General features: G+C 39.8%; 1 protein-coding gene across 1 annotated transcript in view; it reads left to right on the top strand.

Moving 5' to 3' along the window:
• Window positions 1–17,498, top strand: part of GPC3 (glypican 3) — a 454,243-nt gene that overhangs the window by 16,046 nt on the left and 420,699 nt on the right. The window contains exon 2 of the mRNA XM_005594608.4: window positions 15,519–15,680. Within this exon, the coding sequence (XP_005594665.1) occupies window positions 15,519–15,680 (162 nt within the window). The remainder of the gene's footprint in view (window positions 1–15,518; window positions 15,681–17,498) is intronic.

Below are 17,498 nucleotides of genomic sequence, written 5' to 3'. Positions count from 1 at the left end.
AAACTAAAAAGCAAAAAAAACAAAACAACAACAACAACAAAAAACCCAGGTCGACTTCACATCTGCTAGTCATTCCCACTAGTGTGACTTTAATTCAGCAAGCTTTTATTGAGCACCTGTGGTGGGGGCGGTGCTAATAATCATTAACATTTATTGAGCCAGGCGCTGTGCTAAGCCCTTTATGGGCAACATCCCACTTAATCCTCACAACAGCACTACCAGGTGGGTAGCATTATTTTCCCCATTTTACAGATGAGGAAACTGATGCTTAGAGAGGTTTAATGACTTGTTCAAGGTCAAATAGCTATGAAATTAATCAAGCCCAGTTAGTCTGGTTCCAGAGCCATGTTCCTAATGATTACTCTTGTGATGGGTTCAGCATTTGTAGGAATTACTCGTTAAATCAGTTTTGAGAACCCAGTATGTGTGAGATGCTAGGGATTCAAATTCAAATACTCCCCTCTCCCTGCTCTTGGTGGGAGAAGCAGACATGTAGACAGACGACGGCCATTTATGGAGTGGTCCCCACGGTGGTTGAGGGGGAAAGAGGAAGAAATGGGAAGACCAGTACAGTGGCTTGAACCTGTGGGAATGCTACATCACGAAGGCAGCCCAGCAGCCAGGGGTTACAGGTATTTCTTTTCCTGTTTGGTGAAGGTCATCCTTTGAATTGAATTGTCTCAATGATTGTATTGACCTGTTTCCATCATTGCCTCAACCCAGTGTAGCATCAGCTACCTTGAACCCAGCACTCCTAAGACATGCACGGTCAGCACAGTTTGGGGCAATTGGCCTCATAGTGTCACCATTTCCCTTTCAGTTTTCCCTTAAAAAAAAAAAAAAAAAAGTAAAACGTAGGCTGGACACAGTGATTCACCCCACGCAGTACTTTGGGAGGCTGAAGTGGGCAGATGGCTTGAGCTCAGGAGTTCAAGACCAGCCTGGGAAACATGGCAAAATCCCCCATCTCTACAAAAAAAATTAGCTGGGCAGGGTGCTGTGCACCTGTAATCCCAGTTACTTGGGAGGCTGAGGTGAGGATCACTTGAGCCTGAGAGGTGGAGGTTGTAGTGAGCCAAGATTGCACCATTGCACTCCAGCCTGGGCAATGGGAGTAAAACCCTGTCTCAAAAAAAAAAAAAAAAAAAAGTAAAAAATAAATGAGGCATATTCCTGAACCAAACTGCTGTCCCCTCAAGAGCTGGTGGTTTTCTGAAGACAAGTTATATAAGACTGGCAAGCCACAGGGAGACTCTGGATCCAGGCTTGGTTCATTCAGCTTGATCTAGAGCCCTCCTGGTGCTACCTCTTGGAGCCCACACTGGGATCTGGAGATCTCTGTATCTGGGTCACCCACGATTTGATGGGAGAATGAAGTTACTCTTACCGTTTTTGAGTTTTTCAGTATAACTATAGGAATGGAAGGGAAATCTCCAAATCACCTGTTTGGATAATTTGTGTTTTTCATAGTTCCTAAAGAAAGCAAGAAGTAAAAAAGTTATTACTGAGCATCACTTAAAAGTCTTTTATGTGTTACATTCATAACCTAAGATTTCCCTCAATTTTAGGAAACATTTGGTTCAGAGAAAAGTGAATTCACTAATGTACGTGTGGGTGTTTTTGAAACAATATCCTCTAGCTTCCAGCGTCAGCTTTCCAAGAACTCTTGTGTCTCCAAGTTTCTTATAGTTGCTCTGCAGTGCTTTGCTTGCCAACTCCCCTCCTGTGCATTTTCTCCTCCATTAAATCTCTTCCATAGAAAAGGGTTGCCACCAAGTCTAGACTTTAGTAACATGCAGAAGGAGGGCGAATTAGTGAGGATTCGCATTACATGAGGGTAGGAGGAGGAGGAGGAAAATCTGTCCTTCCCAGTCCTTCAGATACTCAAGTTATAACACAACAGTATGTTGAAGATGTGTGAAATTACTGGAGCATTTACACAGCTATTCCCCAAGATGGCATAAATGCCACAGCACTAGAGCACGTTCGTGTAGACACTCAGATAAGCTGAAGAATGGGAAAAAGGAAAAGATCAATAACAGCGCTTCTCACTTGGGGATCAAGAGTGAGTGATTTTCTTTTGGTTGCATTTTGCTCAGGTGCAGTGTGTATGTTGTACTAACAAGGCAACTGACTCCTTTTTCCACAGGTTCCTATCATAGGGAAAGGGGAGAGATATAATAGAGGGCACGGATTATTTACAGTGGCTGAGAATGTAATTACAAGGTGCAATGGCTTGAAACTGAAATTTAAGTTAGCCATTAAAGCTAGGAGAAGCATCTTAACAGTAAGGGCAATTGGGCATCGGAAAGATTTGCCTGGGAGCTTGTTAAACAACATCTCCAGGAATGCTGAAGACCAGGACGGGGGAATGTGAAGAGAAGCTCATACCAAATTCAGAGTTGTGCTGGAGGCCCAGACTGATCTTCATCTTTCATTATTGCCTAGCTCCCTTTGTGATTATTCAATTGCTAATAGCTTGAAACAGTTTTTTTTCATGTATTCAAAATATGCCTAATTTGGTAAGCGTAACAAAAGAAATGCCTTTGAGCAGTGAGAATGAGGCTTTTAGATTGGCCTGAGCATTCTTCTAACAGACTTTCTGGAATATGGGCCAACGAAGACAATATTATTAGTATTTTTTGCTTCTACAAGACTTTTTCCTTCTTATTATATGGGACTATGGCTGTTAAAGTAATATTCGGCCTCTGTTAATATTACTTCCTCAGAGCTGACCTTACAGAAAATTTGGTTTTGGCCCCTGTTTATCTTTTTCTTGATCTTTCCCTCCTTTTTAATACTTCGCCAGTACTATCCAGGTGTTCTGGATTGCCTCTCCGGCCCGCCGCCCCACCCCCTCCTTCTGTCCTGTGCTAGAGGAAGATTGCTAGTAAAGTCTTTAGCCTGAGGTATGAGGGCATTACTCACAGAGTATAATACATGAAGACAACACCTGACGAAATGGCTTAACCAAAGTAGTAACTCAGCAATGATGAAACATTTAGGTTGGGTAGAGGAAGAAAGAGAGTGTATTAATTTCCTAGGGTTGCCATATCAAATTACCTCAAATTGGGTGGCTTAAAACAACTGAAATTTATTCTCTCACAGCTCTCGTGGTCAGAAGTCCAAAATCAAAGGGTCAGCAGGGCTGTGCTCTCTCCACAGATTCTCAGAATCATTCCTCGCCTCTTCCAGCTTCTGGTGGCTCCGGGCATTTTTTGGTTTCTGGTTGTATCATTCCAATATCTGCCTCCATCCTCACATGGCCTTTTACTCTTCCTGTATCTCTCCTATGTGTGTCTCTTATAAGGGCACTTGTCTTTGGATTTAGGATCCACCTAGATAATCCAGGAGGATTGACACCTCTCCAGCCTAGTCCTATCCAGGTGTTCTGGGTTGCCTCCCTCCCCTCTACTCCTTCTGTCCTGTGCTGGAGGAAGATCTCTAGCCTGATCCTTAATTACATCTGCAAAGACCGCTTTTTCCAAATAAGGTCACATTTACAGGTTCCAGGGATTAGGACATGGACATATATTGGGGGAGCAGGGGTGGGGATTTACAGGTTCCAGGGATTAGGACATGGACATATATTGGGGGAGCAGGGGTGGGGTGGACACCATTCAACCCACCATATAGAGAAGAGCTTTCTGGGGCTTTCTGAATCATACCAGTTTACCAGAACTCTCTACTGTAAGGAGGAACTTGTTTGAAGAAATCTTAAAGTTAGTTGTAAAGTGTCAAAAATGTCAGTGTGCTTCCTGAGGGGGATGTGGGTGGCAACTACTGTTAACTCATTTTTTAAATGGTTAAATTGAGGACCTGGGAAATAAAATGACTTACCCAAGTCACTGGATCAGAAGAAGAATTCTGAGACAGAAGAGTTCTGAACAAGATCAGAAGAAGAGGTCTGAAACAATGACTCTTACCCAAGTCCCTGGATCAGAAGAAGAGGTCTGAAACAAGACAACTTTACTTCTGGCCACCAGAGCTGTGAGAGAATAAATTTCAGTTGTTTTAAGCCACCCAATTTGAGGTCATTTGATATGGAAGCCCTAGGAAACTAATACACTCTTTCCCCCTCTACCTGACCTAAATGTTTCTGCCTATTAATGTCTAAATATGTCATCATTGGTGAGTTACTACTTTGGTTAAGCCATTTCACCATGGGCTTTAGGTCTTACCTCATCATTCTTGTTGGACTTTTTTTCTGAAAAAATATAATATTTTTTCTAAGCACTTTTGCCATGGGAAGGCAATTGTTGCTTATTATGCACCTGAAAAACCTTTTTGCGGGATCTGTAGGATCAAGGCGGTGGTGCACTTGCAATCTACTGCAGCTTTTCACCTGGTCTTTGTGGTTTGCTGAAATATCAGCTACAGGGAATTTTAGAAGTCAGAAACATCTGTGAGGCAAAAGTCTTCCTTTTTAGATTCAGGAATACTGAGTTTTAGGTACAACTTGCATGTAAAGTGGTAAATATAGAGTTTTCACAGATGAAATATTCTCTGAAGAAATGCTGTCACACTTGTTTATGACCAAAAGACCAGTTCTAACATTTATGGCTGTGGGGCATCTCTCTTCCGATTCATTATCAGAGCATACCAGTGACAACTGTGGTGTGTCAAGAGATTAGTGAGTTAGAGTGTGGCCTTCAGGGAAACAGAGAGAAAGGAACCCTGGGGGTCATCAGATTCAGCCTCCTACCTAGTGTAGGAGTCCATTCTGTGGTATATGATATTGCTACCCAAATTATGCCTGAAAGCCTCAAGAGACAGGGAGATTACTATGTATAGGAAGTAGGCTGTCATTGTTGACTAATATTTGTTCATTAATTTAACAACCATTTATTGAGTGTGTACTATGTACTGAACCACTATGCCATGTCAGGGAATACAGAGATGGCCAAAATATAGCTCTTGCCCACAGAAACCTACAACTTAATAGTAGGGATAAGAAAGGTACACCAATGACTACAAAACCTAGATTGCAAAACACATTTTTAGAGAAGTACAAAGTGTACTGAAAATTCTGAGAGATAGCAGCTCAAAGAGTTCGTTTGGAAGGGAGGGGGAAAAAACGTGAAAGACACTTGAGAGAGACCTTACGGATGAGAAGATTTTAATAGCTGAAGCTAGGGAAAGAGCACTCCAGAGACAGGAAAAGCATGAGCAAAACGGGGAAGCAGGAAATGGAGGCATGTGTTTGGAAAACATTAAATAAGAGTTTAATTTAATTCTCACAACCACCTTGAGAGTAGGTGTTATTGTCTCCATTTCATAGGTAAGGAAGCTGAGGCTCAGAGATTAAGTAACTTGCCTAAGATCACACGGCTAAGTGGGTGGCCAAGTTGAGGTTCACATTCTGGTCTGATTTCAGAGTTTTTCCCTTTGCCACTGCATGCCATCCATCAGGAGGATATCTGCCATTGGTTGGCCTCTGGAGATACAAGGGCATATATACAAAAGGACATGTGGTTATTACTCGGGATACAGTGCTATAAAGGCCATCTTGTTGGTCTTTGCCTTAGCCCCATATCCGTATTCATGTGTATTCAAGTGATATTGACAAAACCTTCCTAAAAGGGCAAAAGCAAGTCCTTTGCTTCTTTTGTGTCCTCCCAATGCCCAGTTGAGAATGGGCTCAGTGAATATTGATTACTCTACAGTTGGGAAACTTAGACTTGCTAGTCCAATCCCTTTGAGGAAAACAGGCCCAGATTTGGGAACACACTTGATTAAGTCACACAGCTGATTTGGTAGCAGAGCAGATAATAACATTTTAGCTTTGATAGGGAAGAGCTCTTTTCTCTCTGATGTGATTTCATACATGGCGGGGAGGGACCTTGCACTTAGATTGGACCTAAGGTGTTGAAATTCTCAACTATGCCTCAGGTCTGCATATTTAAAGATTGTATCTGAAAAATAAAAATTATACATCTTCTGAAAGACAGGATCTCAGCTACTTATCTGAGTAGAATAACAATTAGTGAAGAAGTGACTAGGGGAGGCAGGAAAATTGCCTTAGCTTAGTCCCTCTGGCAGAATTCTAAACTAAAAGATTCTGCATCCCAACTCCAGCATAGCTGGCATTGTTCTCCAACCCAGTTTTCTTTTTATTAGGGTGTTTCCCCTCATCTAAATAATCAATGATGTGTATGTGTGTGAATACTTTCGCTTTTCTAAAAGTTGCTCTAGTAGCATCAATTAATCTGATCCAGCTCCTTTTAAACTGAACTCTCTTAAAGTTGTGACATTACCTCCAAGTGAAAGGAGAGAACATCAAGCCCAAATTACAATGGGCCCCTTGAGATTCAAAGATGAATCAGTCAAGGGTCCTTCCCTCAAGGAACTTAAATCTAGTGGAAATAAGGCATGCATATATAACTTCGTTGCAATTTACAGAGTGTGAGAAGTGTCTTTATAAAGACTGGAGAGTTTCATGGGAATTCAATGGATAGAAAGTTTTTGGAGTTCATCTCCTTCTGCTCCCATAAACATTCTTTCCCGTGGGAATCCAATCCAAAGATAACAAGTAGTCATCTTGTAGCAGGGTTCACATAGCTCCTTGTCATCTGGCTTCTGCCACTCTCCATCACTTCAGTTTTCCCTCTAGCCTTGCCAGGTTTCTTGGCAGTGCCTGAAGATGCCACCCACTTTCACACCCCTGTGCCCTTACTCCATTTTCTTGGAGGTTTTAAAAGAAATAGAATGACATAATCAGATATGTACTTTAGAAATATCTCTCTGGGAGTTGGGTGGAGGAGGGTATAGAGGCAGGCAGGCCAGTTTGGAGGCTGTTGTTAGTTGTCCAAGTGAAAGAAGGTGAGGTGATGAGGCAGCAATGGAAAGGAGGGGAATGATGACATTTAGAAAGCAAAATCAGTAGCATTTGGTGACATTTGGCTATAGCAGATGAGGGTGTGAGTGAGGTATCCAGAATGAGTGAAAGGTTTCTAGTTAATTTGAGAGTCCATTTTCTACACCAATTCATGAACTCTGGGGCAGGGACCATGTCCTGTTCATTATTATATTCCTTGGGCTGGGCATAGTCCTTGGCACAAAGTAGGCATTCAGTAAATGTTGGATGAATGACTTGTTCACCACTTTGGCAAGCTGGATATAATCAGTGAATTTGTATTCTCAGAGCACATGTTGACCACTGGTTGGGAATGTGGTCCAGAAAGAACCTCTTTATGGGAGAGTGTAGTGATCTGGGGATTCAACCTTTACTGGGCATGAAATGATAGGCAGTTAATTGACAGTTGGCAGTAGAGATAAAGGTAATTCATTCTTTAATTCTCGGGCTTTAGAGAATGGCTTATCTCCAGGGCTGCTTTAAACTCCCAGTACTCCAGTGTGGTAGCGACATTTTGGCCTGCCTTTTACAGAGGCAGAGTCCATGGTGGCCCCAGGCACGATCTTTGATTTAAAGTCTGAGCTCCTGATACCCAGGTGCACCTTCTGCAAGGTCATGTTCTTTCAGGCTAAATAACAGAAGGGTAACCTTCAGCTGGGTTCCCTAAGATGATTTCTTTCACCAGCAATCATCACTTTCCCCACCGGTTTTTAATGCAACCATTTCTTTCATCTGTATTCCTATCTTGATTAGTGAGAAATTAAATGAGCATGTAAGATTTGATTTAGATAATGATTAATTAGGGGAAAAGACGTCATTCTAATAGCATGTCACTATTATATGCTAAGGAAATTAGTTCATATTTTTGGATGGCAAATTGACTTGTCCTGCGTTTAAAAAAATACCTTTTTAAAAATGCCTGTTATGGCTTTTTTTGGTTCATTAGTAGAGCAATCTGCACTTAATCCTTTGAATGATTTTATTAGGCATCTATTATTTTCCCTATAAGTCATGAAGCAACCAGTTTGCGATATCATTAATTCCTTTGTTTAATATTAATTTAATGATAACATTGCATTATTATTTTCAGCACAAAGTACCTTTGTTAGCAAATAATATAATCTGCCATTCGTAAAGCAGACCTTGGCAATGAAATGTGTCAAATCATCATATATATATAGAAAAGATTTCAATTTTCATTGTTACTGAGCCCTGACGATTCATTCTCTTCTGTTGCTGTTTGAATATGCTTTATCTGCTCTTAGAAAAGTGTAAGGATCAAGGTCTACATTAATATTTCTTCTGTTCTTTAATGTGATTTTTGACAATTTGTAGTCATTAACTAAAATTGCAGTCTAGTAAAATAACCAACATATAGAACATAATAAAGGTAATTAGAGAATCAGAGACCTGGAAGTGACCTTGAGGGATTATTTAGTCCATTTCCCAATTTCAAGCTATATGACTAATCTTCCTAAACAGCACTCTTCATCATATTATGTCTCTGCTTGAGAACCTCCAGTGGTCCATTACTGCCTAGGAGTCAAGCCCACAGGCCTCTGCCTGCATTCAAGGCCCTTCAAATTTGAGCCTGTCTTACCTGATAAGCTATTACGCCCTAGGGTCTAGCCTGTCTCCAGTTATGTTAGCTTTGCCCCATTATTCCACTGTTTCCAAACACATTTCACCCATTGGCCTTTCCACATATTTTCCATTCTTTGTGGTCTACCTCAAGCCTCACCTTCTCCTGGAAGTCTTCTTTGACCCCTAGAGCCTCTGGTAAGCATTCCCTTATCCGCAAATGTTGTCTATATCACGTATTTTAAAAGTCAACTTTACTGAGATATAATTTACAAACAATAACATGCACTCATTTTAAGTGAAGAGTTCAATGAGTTTTGACAAATGTGTACACCCATGTAACCACTAACCTAATTAGAATGTAGACTATTTCTTCTACCTCAGAACATATACTGCATATTTTGTCACATAACCATATACCAACTTTTACTGTTCTCTAGCTATTATTTTGTGTGAAAGTCTAGTCTCTCAGCATGAATTTATCTTTGGTTTACTTTTAATACATATCGAATATTTACTTTGTATCAAAAAGACAAAGAGCTTCACATGCATAATCTCACTTTTTGTAATAACTCTATAAGTTTAAGTATTATTGATGATCCCATGTTATAGATAAGGGTAAAAAGTCAGGTAGAGGTTGAATAACCTACCCTTGCTTGTGCAGCTAGCAAGTGATAGGGCTAGGATTAAATTGTAAACAACTTGACCTGAGGAGTCATAAGTGTTTTGTTATTTGCTGCCTACTAGTGCCTGTGATGATGCTAACCTCGGAGCCATTAATGCTGACTTGGAATAAAATCCAATAGAACTGACACATTTAAACAGCCCCATACACACTGTTGGCTTTCCTCTTCCAAGTATGGATGGGGATTAAGCCTGGAATGGGGTCTACAAGTGAATGTGGTAAGCATAGGACTTCATGGCAAAGAGCAGCTGAAGTCCCACTCCTGGGGGAGGTGGCTAAAGAAAACCAGGAGCAGTCTAAAAGGTCAGATATTTAAATGGAGCCAACAAAGAGCAAGAAGTAGGCCCAAAGGAAAGAGCCTGTGATGGAGGTCAAGAAGGCCAAGCCACAGGTAGTCAGGCTTGAAAAGATCTTCTGTCACAAGAGTATGCCTCAGGAGAGAGCCTTCTGTGGACCATCTGTGGTTGGCCTCTAGGAGTGGAATAATCCCCCAGAGAAAAAGCTTCCATAGCTCAAATATCTCCTTTTACTTATATGACCCAAAACTGGACCCAATGTGTGTGAGAAGTTGTCTTAAAATAATTAGTAATAAATTACATCATAGTTCATTCAAGCGAAACATCTATTTATTGTATCTTCAAGATGTTCGGATTTTTTTTTTTTTTTTGAGACAAAGTCTCACTCTGTCTCCCAGGCTGGAGTACAGTGGCCCGATCTTGGCTCACTGCAACCTCCGCCTCTTGGGTTCAAGCCATTCTCGTGCCTCAGCCTCCTGAGTAGCTGGGATTACAGGCGCATGCCACCATGCCTGGCTAATATTTTTTTTTTTTTTTTTTTAGTAGAGATGGGGTTTTGCCATGTTGGCCAGGCTATTGGTAGTTTACTTTTTTGGTATTTTAAAATATTTTTCCAAGATTGAAGTTAAGTGTACAGGTGCCTCCACTTGATATTTTTTCTTTTTTTTCTTTTTTTTTTTTGAGACTGGGTCTTAACTCTGTTGCCCAGGCTGGAGTGCAGTGGTGTCATCATGGCTTACTACAGTGTCGACCTCTGAGCTCAAGTGATCCTCCCTCCTCAGCCTCCCGAATAACTGTGACCACAGGCATGCACTACCATGCCTGGCTACATTTAAAAACTATATATTTTATAGAGATGGAGTCTCACTGTGTTGCCCAGGCTGGTCTCAAACTCCTGGGCTCAAGGGGTCCTCCCACTTCAGCCTCCCAAAGTGCTGGGATTACAGGTGTGAGCCACCACACCCAGCCTCCACTCGCTCTTCTTAGATACAGACAGACACAAAGTTCTTTGTTAGTATTCTCAATCTGCAGCCCTCATTAATTCAACACTGTGTGCACAGGGCTGAATGGGAGCGAAGGAGTATCCCAAAGGAGATGGGAGTCATTCTCTGCTCTTCAGGAACTTACAGTCTAGGAGAGGAGATTATAGTATGAAGGTACTTTTTAATCCTTCAATGTAAATGGGAACTAGCAGCCATGTAATGACTTCAGTTAATTTTTTTTAGCGTCTGGGAATGCAAGTTATTAAGCCCTAAAGAGCTGAACATTTCTGGCTCATTTGAATAGTCAATTGCTAAGTCTTCTCCTTATCTCCATCCCAGGCTATATTGCTTGCCTCTATTCCCTTTTCCCAGCTGAATTCCATTTTTACAATAATAATAATAATAATAATAATAATAATAGAACCCCTCTTTGATAGCTGGGCTCCACGATTACTTGTCCCTTATATCTAATAAAGGGGTTATTTTCTTTTAACTTTCCTTTGTCCCTCGTATATTTAAAGAGTGCTTTTGTATTTAGTATGTCTTTTGTAGGTGGCATCTTATTTCTTGAATTTACCTTTCTGCTTTTACTCATGCAAGTACGTACCAGTTCTTGGCTTATCTCCTTAGTCATCTGCTTTTGGTTTTACTTTTTTTCATTCCATTTGGGATTCAGTTCTCAGGCTAATTCTTTGTTTACTTGATGAGGATTCCCTCTAAATTCTTTTTCTGTTTCTTTCTGTTTTCTGTGTTCTTTCTATTTCTTTCATGCACATGTCCATACATTGAAATAGTTATATTTCATTATTGTCATTTCATTTAGGCATGTCTAGCTCGCCTAGGCTTCTTTGTTCCTCATGCTGTCGTGCGATGGGGCTTTTCTTAAAAGCTGGGCTGTGAAATTTACTGAAATTTATATGAAATTTACTTAATACAAAATATCTTTTCCTTTGGCATGTATTTCTCTTCTTCCTGGTTTGGAAATTCTGAATTCTTAATCAGTTTATGGGTGTTTTATTTCCTTAAATATATGGCTGACTTTTAGCCCATAGATCAATTGTACCAGTTCACTGATTAACCAAGCAGTAATAACTGGGAAGGAGGGTAAATATTGCAACATATCCACTTATATTTGGATATAACATATACCTTTCTTCATGACATCTGACATGTTTTCCCAAAAGTTCTCATTTGAAGTTTTATTCTTTTAAAGATTTTTGACTTAACTGATTCTTCAGGTGGTGGGGGTTTATAAAATGATGAGACTTGCCCAACTCAGGGAAGAGACATACTATATGCAAGCTCTAAATTACTATATGAATTATCATATCAAAGGCAAACCAAACTGGTGTCATGGTAATTCAAAGAGTCATTCCCCGACCCATGTAGGTACATCAAGCAACAACTTGTTACCTTCTAAAATCTGAACCACTCATAGCACTTCACTGAGAAAAGAGCTGAGCCCTTTTATTTGACCTAGAACTGGTGGAAATAGGACCAGTACTAACAGTTACCCTGCCAAATAAACTCAACCATTCCTGAAAACTGGAAGTCATTGTCAATGCAGATTTAGAAACACAAAGGATTTTATCTATAACAATTAATTTTATGAACTTATTTAAATATGATATTTTGCACATGTGCTACTTAGGCATTGGTTTACCAAGAAAGTAAATAAAGCCCTGCTAGATGAACAGGAACTTTGTATGTGAAAGTACCTGCCGCATAGGATTTTTCATTCTACATATTTGTCCCAACCAGCATTGTTTAAATTTAGATTAGCCACTCTTACACAAGGGGACTCTTTCCCTTCTTGGTCCAGTAAACCGTATCAGTTCCTGTTCCTAGAATAGCATTACATTTTGTAACTTCATGTAGTAAGAACACAGTGAGCAAGAACTAGCTGTTTCTGTACTTTTTCTGAAGATAATCATAAAGTTTTAAGCTTAGACCGTATTGAAAATCAGTCTAAGGCTTGTATATGAGATTGACATTTATAGGAGATAAATCTGAACTCTTATGTCTCCAGACCCCAAATTGTATTTTGACATTAAATATCACCTTTCCGTCTAGTACTATAAATTACAGTGCTGTGTTCGGTTTGGTGATATGTATTATCTGTGATCTCCTTTACTGCTTTTGTTAGCAGATCCCTTGAGAAGGGTGAAGTGGAGAGCTTGGAGTCAATACCCTAGACCCCAGCAGTGATGTCATGTGAGGCAAAACTTGATGAATTTTGTTCCTAAATTAAGAAAATCTGGACACATAAATTAAGGACATGATCAACTGAAATTCCTAGGGAAATAAGATGTTGTAATAAAAATAAATTTTCTGGTGACTTAGGGCTAACTAGTCTCCCCTCCTTTTTTAAAAAAATAAAACCTCCAGTTATTGAAAAGCTGTCTAAAATGTCTGAATATGTTTTCTAGTATGACTTCAGTAAGATTTATTGAAACTTGCTTTTCTGAGAACCTTGTAAAACTTTAGGGGAGTCATCCTTATATCCCATATACAGATTTTTTTTTTCATTCTACCTTGTTAGTTTGCTTTATTGCACTCATTTACTATGTACTAGCTATTTATCTCTGCTAGTCCCTTTAGACAGTGAGCTTCTTTGGAGAAGGGATTAAATTTCTCTTGTTCAAAGTTGTACCTCCAGCATGTAGCACAGTGCCTGGCATATAGAAGGTATGTTAGATTGGGTACTCTGAGAAGCAGATGCCAGTTGGATTCATATCTAATCCAATATGGAATAGATGTGCAAGGGATTTATCGGGGTAAAACACTTATGAAGGAAAATGAGGAGGGAGCTGAAGGAGGCCAGAAAAGCCATCAGACCATGGTGCAGGTCTGACCCTTGTGGAAGAGAGAGGAAAGAACGGAAGTTTGAGTAGGAGGAATCTTAGACTGCAGTGCTGTTTTAAGAAAGTTTGGCAGGGTCAACAGGGAGTCTTTAAGTCAAAGTTCCCTGTGAGCAAAGTCCTGTGTTACGTGACTTTGTCATGCTCAGTATCTTTGCCATGCTCAGTCATTGGCTGGGAGCAGCCCCCAGGGAATGTGGCTTAGGCACAATGTGGTGGTGAATTCAAAGGGCAGCAGCTGGGACCCTTAGTCAATTACATTCCCCACAGTAGAAGATCTGAGATGCCCATATTCACAGCCACCACAGAAGGAGATCAACAAATGCTAATTGGAGAAAGAGTTTGGCAGTGGCTCATGCCTGTAATCCCAGCACTTGGGAGGCCGAGGTGGGTGGATCACCTGAGGGCAGGAGTTTGAGACCAGCCTGCCCAACATGGTGAAACCCCATCTCTACTAAAAGTACAAAAAATTAGCCGTGCGTGGTGGCAGACACCTGTAATCCCAGCTACTTGGGAGGCTGAGCAGGATAATTGCTTGAACCCAGGAGGTGGAGGTTGCAGTGAGCGGTGATAGCACCACTGCACTCCAGCCTGGGCGACAAGAGCGAAACTCCATCTGAAAGAAAGAAAGAAAGAAAGAAAGAAAAGAAAGAAAGAAAGAAAGAAAGAAAGAAAGAAAGAAAGAAAGAAAGAAAAAAAGAGAGAGAAAGAGTTTGAATAAGACAGGAGTTGAAGAGAGGAAGGAGATTGGTCTTAATATTCACCAAGCCCTAATATTTGCTAGTATTGGTGGAGGATATAAAATCGTGGGATTCACACTCACCTCCCTCATCTCTCCTCAAACGTTACCTTATGGAAGAAGCCTTCCCTGACTACCATATACAAAACAGAATAGTCTCCGCAATCATTGCATTCTGTGTCTCCCTTACTTTACTTTTTAAAAATTAAAAACAAGCCAGGAGAATCGCTTGAACCCAGGAGGCAGAGGTTGCAGTGAGCTGAGATCGTGCCACTGCACTCCAGCCTGGGCAATAAGAGTGAGACTCCATCTCAAGAAAAATAAAAAATAAAAATAAATAAATAAATAAATAAAACAATTGACACCTTTATTGAGGCATAATGGATATATAATAAGCCATACATATTTTGAGGGTACAAGTTGATAATTTTGACACGCATATACACCCATGAAACCATTACCACAATCAAAATAATGAACATATCTATCACTCCCTGGAGTTTCCCCACTACTCTTTATAAACCCTTTCTCCTACCCCTCCTGCCCACCATCCCCCCTTAACAACCACTGAACTGCTTTCTGTCACTCTAGATTAGTTTCCATTTTTTAGACTTTTATATAAATGGAACCATAGAGTGTGTGCTTCTTTTTGATCTGGCTTCTTTCACATAGCATATTGTTTTTGAGTTTTGTCCCTAAAGTAGTATGCATTAATGGTTCATTCCTTTTTATGGCTAAATAGAATTCCATTTTATAGATATACCACAGTTCGTTTTCCTTTCCTTACTTTGTTTTACTTTCTCTATAGTATTTGTCACCTTTTGACATTATGTTTCTATTTTTGTTTGTTTGCTGTCTCCCAGAATGTAAGTTCCATGAGGGCAGGGACTTTGCTTTGTATACTGTTACAACCACAGTGCTTGGCATATAGTAGGCACCTAATAAATATTTGTTGAACACCTGTATCTTACTTCAGACCTTTAGTTAACACAGCAACAACACAGCTTTGATATGATATTGATGTTTTGATCATTTATCCTGAAAAGCAGTATTGGGTTGGAAATCATAACTGGAATTTTGAAAATTGTTTCTTGGTTGTCTTCTCATTCATATATTATAATGAGGAAAAATAAATTATAGGAGTGAAGATTGATCTTTTAAAAGACAAATTAAATATCGGTGTTCAATGATGTGTTTTTGGTGCTATAAATTAGTTTATGCAGAATTTATGAGTCAAACCTAGGCAATTAATTCTGATGGTTATTCAAAAAGAGTCAGCCATAAGGACAATTGGGAGAAAGCAGGGATTAGTTAAGATGAAATACAATTTTGAATAATCAAAATTTTACTGTGTCTCAAAAGAAATGCATTGTTTGCCCTGTTTGCCATGTGTGAGTGTGTGTGTGTGTGTGTGTGTGTGTATGTGTGTGTGTGTGTGTGTATGGCGGGGGGGTGGTGTGGGTGTGGGTGTGAGAGAGATCCTGCTTACTGAAACATGAAAACCTTGTTTGTTTCAGGATCAGATTTGCAAGTATGTCTCCCTAAGGGCCCAACATGCTGCTCAAGAAAGATGGAAGAAAAATACCAACTAACAGCACGATTGAACATGGAACAGCTGCTTCAGTCTGCAAGTATGGAGCTCAAGTTCTTAATTATTCAGAATGCTGCAGTTTTCCAAGGTGAGTTCTGGGGATTATTTTAGATGTGCTGCTCAATGGCATCATTATTTGGGCACTGGGCTTTCAAATGCTAAGTATAATTTATAAATTACCATTCCAGCATTAATGCTTGATATTAAAAACCTCCTAGTGAGAAATTCTGGTTTAAAAAATCACATTTTCAGAGAAGCTTCATTTCAATCTTTGGAAAGGTGAGTATTGTCAAAAAATCATTGTTCAAGGACATTCTATTTATCTGTATATAAAGGTTATAAATCTCTACAGAAATAATAAATAATATTTTATCTCAGCTGGGTTCAAAAGCAAAAAAGTTTCCTTAAATACTGAGCCTGGTTTTCTCCAGGAATGAGTCAGATGCTTGTGGGACACATGTGAACTCCTTCTGACCACTAGGACCATTTCCATTTAAGAGGCAGACACTGGCTTATTGGCCCAGCATTTTCCCATTTGTGTGAGTGGTGACCTCTCCTCTCTTTGTGATTCTCACTTCTTACCATGCCTGTGAATGATTGCGAAAGAAGCTGTTGTGGCATTGCCAGAATGGGTAGGAAATGACACTTCTCCTTGCTAACTTGTAGGACTATCATAGCAGGATGGGGAGTACCTCCCTCAATTCTAACACCCAGCTAGGAAGATGATGATGATGGAGGTGGTGGTGGTGGTGATGATAGCAAACACTTATATGGCACCATGTACTAGGTACTCTTTTAAGTGGTTTACATGTATTCATTCTTTTAATCCTCACAATGTAATTATGAGTACATATTAGTATCCTTATTTTGTCGATGGAAATCTAAGGCACAGAATGATTAAGTAACTTGCTCAAGGCCCCAAAATTAATAAATAAATGGCAAAGGCAGGATTTGAACCCAGGTGGCATGGCTCTTAGAGTCTATTCTTTTAACTATCCCCATAGGCTGTCTCCTGTGACTGGGAAAATTAATTGTGGATATCCACAATTAATTAGTAATTAATTAATTATCAAGCTTTCTTCTATCGTTCTTCAAGCAGAGGGAATCAGCCACCTTTTTCTTGCCTCACCAAGAGAGTATCGAGGTCAGATAGAAAAATAACACTCTGACTGCCTGACATAGCAAAGCTTGAGATTTATGACACTGTTACAAGAATTAACCTCTTTGAATTATAAGGTGGGTTGATTATAGCTTATTTTTGTATTAGAATGAAATCTTTAGAATTAGCTAAGAAAATTGTTTAGATTAGTGAATAAAGCCTACATTCACAACAGTTTCTTGGGTCAAAGCCTCAGGGGATGTTAGGTTGATTATATGAAATATAACATATAAGCTTGAAGTATTTGTTAACCTATTTATGCAGTCAAACTCTTGTGAAGAGTTCGTTGAGACTAACAATTTGGTGATAGAATGAATAATTTAGGCAGATTTTAAAAATACATGTAGCATTCATGAACTTCTTAGATTGGTTTTGGAGTTGATCTGTTGGATGAAAGTGGGGTGAGAAGAAATGATGTGACATGAGAATTGAGTTGAAGCAGAGAGCTGAGTCTTACTCTTTGGGGAATCAAGGTCCCTTTTTAGAACAGAGTATTAGTGATTTGTTTAATTCCCAGAATATCCAAGCTCACAGATGTTACCTTATAATCCTTGTCTGATTGGAGCGGAGTGGTAGAGTGATCATACTGGTATTTTAACATGCATAGTAGCTGACATGGTTATCTATCTGAGGGCTTGGGCTGTCAGTATTTACACCTCTGTCCAGTTCTGCACTTTGCATACTGTGTTTTCTAGATCTGCAAAAATGTGAGACTAGGAGAGAAAAGAAGTTCTGACAAGATTTTAG

This window comes from Macaca fascicularis, chromosome X, assembly GCF_037993035.2.
Source record: "Macaca fascicularis isolate 582-1 chromosome X, T2T-MFA8v1.1".
Taxonomy (NCBI): Eukaryota; Metazoa; Chordata; class Mammalia; order Primates; family Cercopithecidae; genus Macaca; species Macaca fascicularis.
The sequence above is the reverse complement of the archived record's forward strand: the minus strand, read 5'-3'. Positions and strand labels throughout refer to the sequence as shown.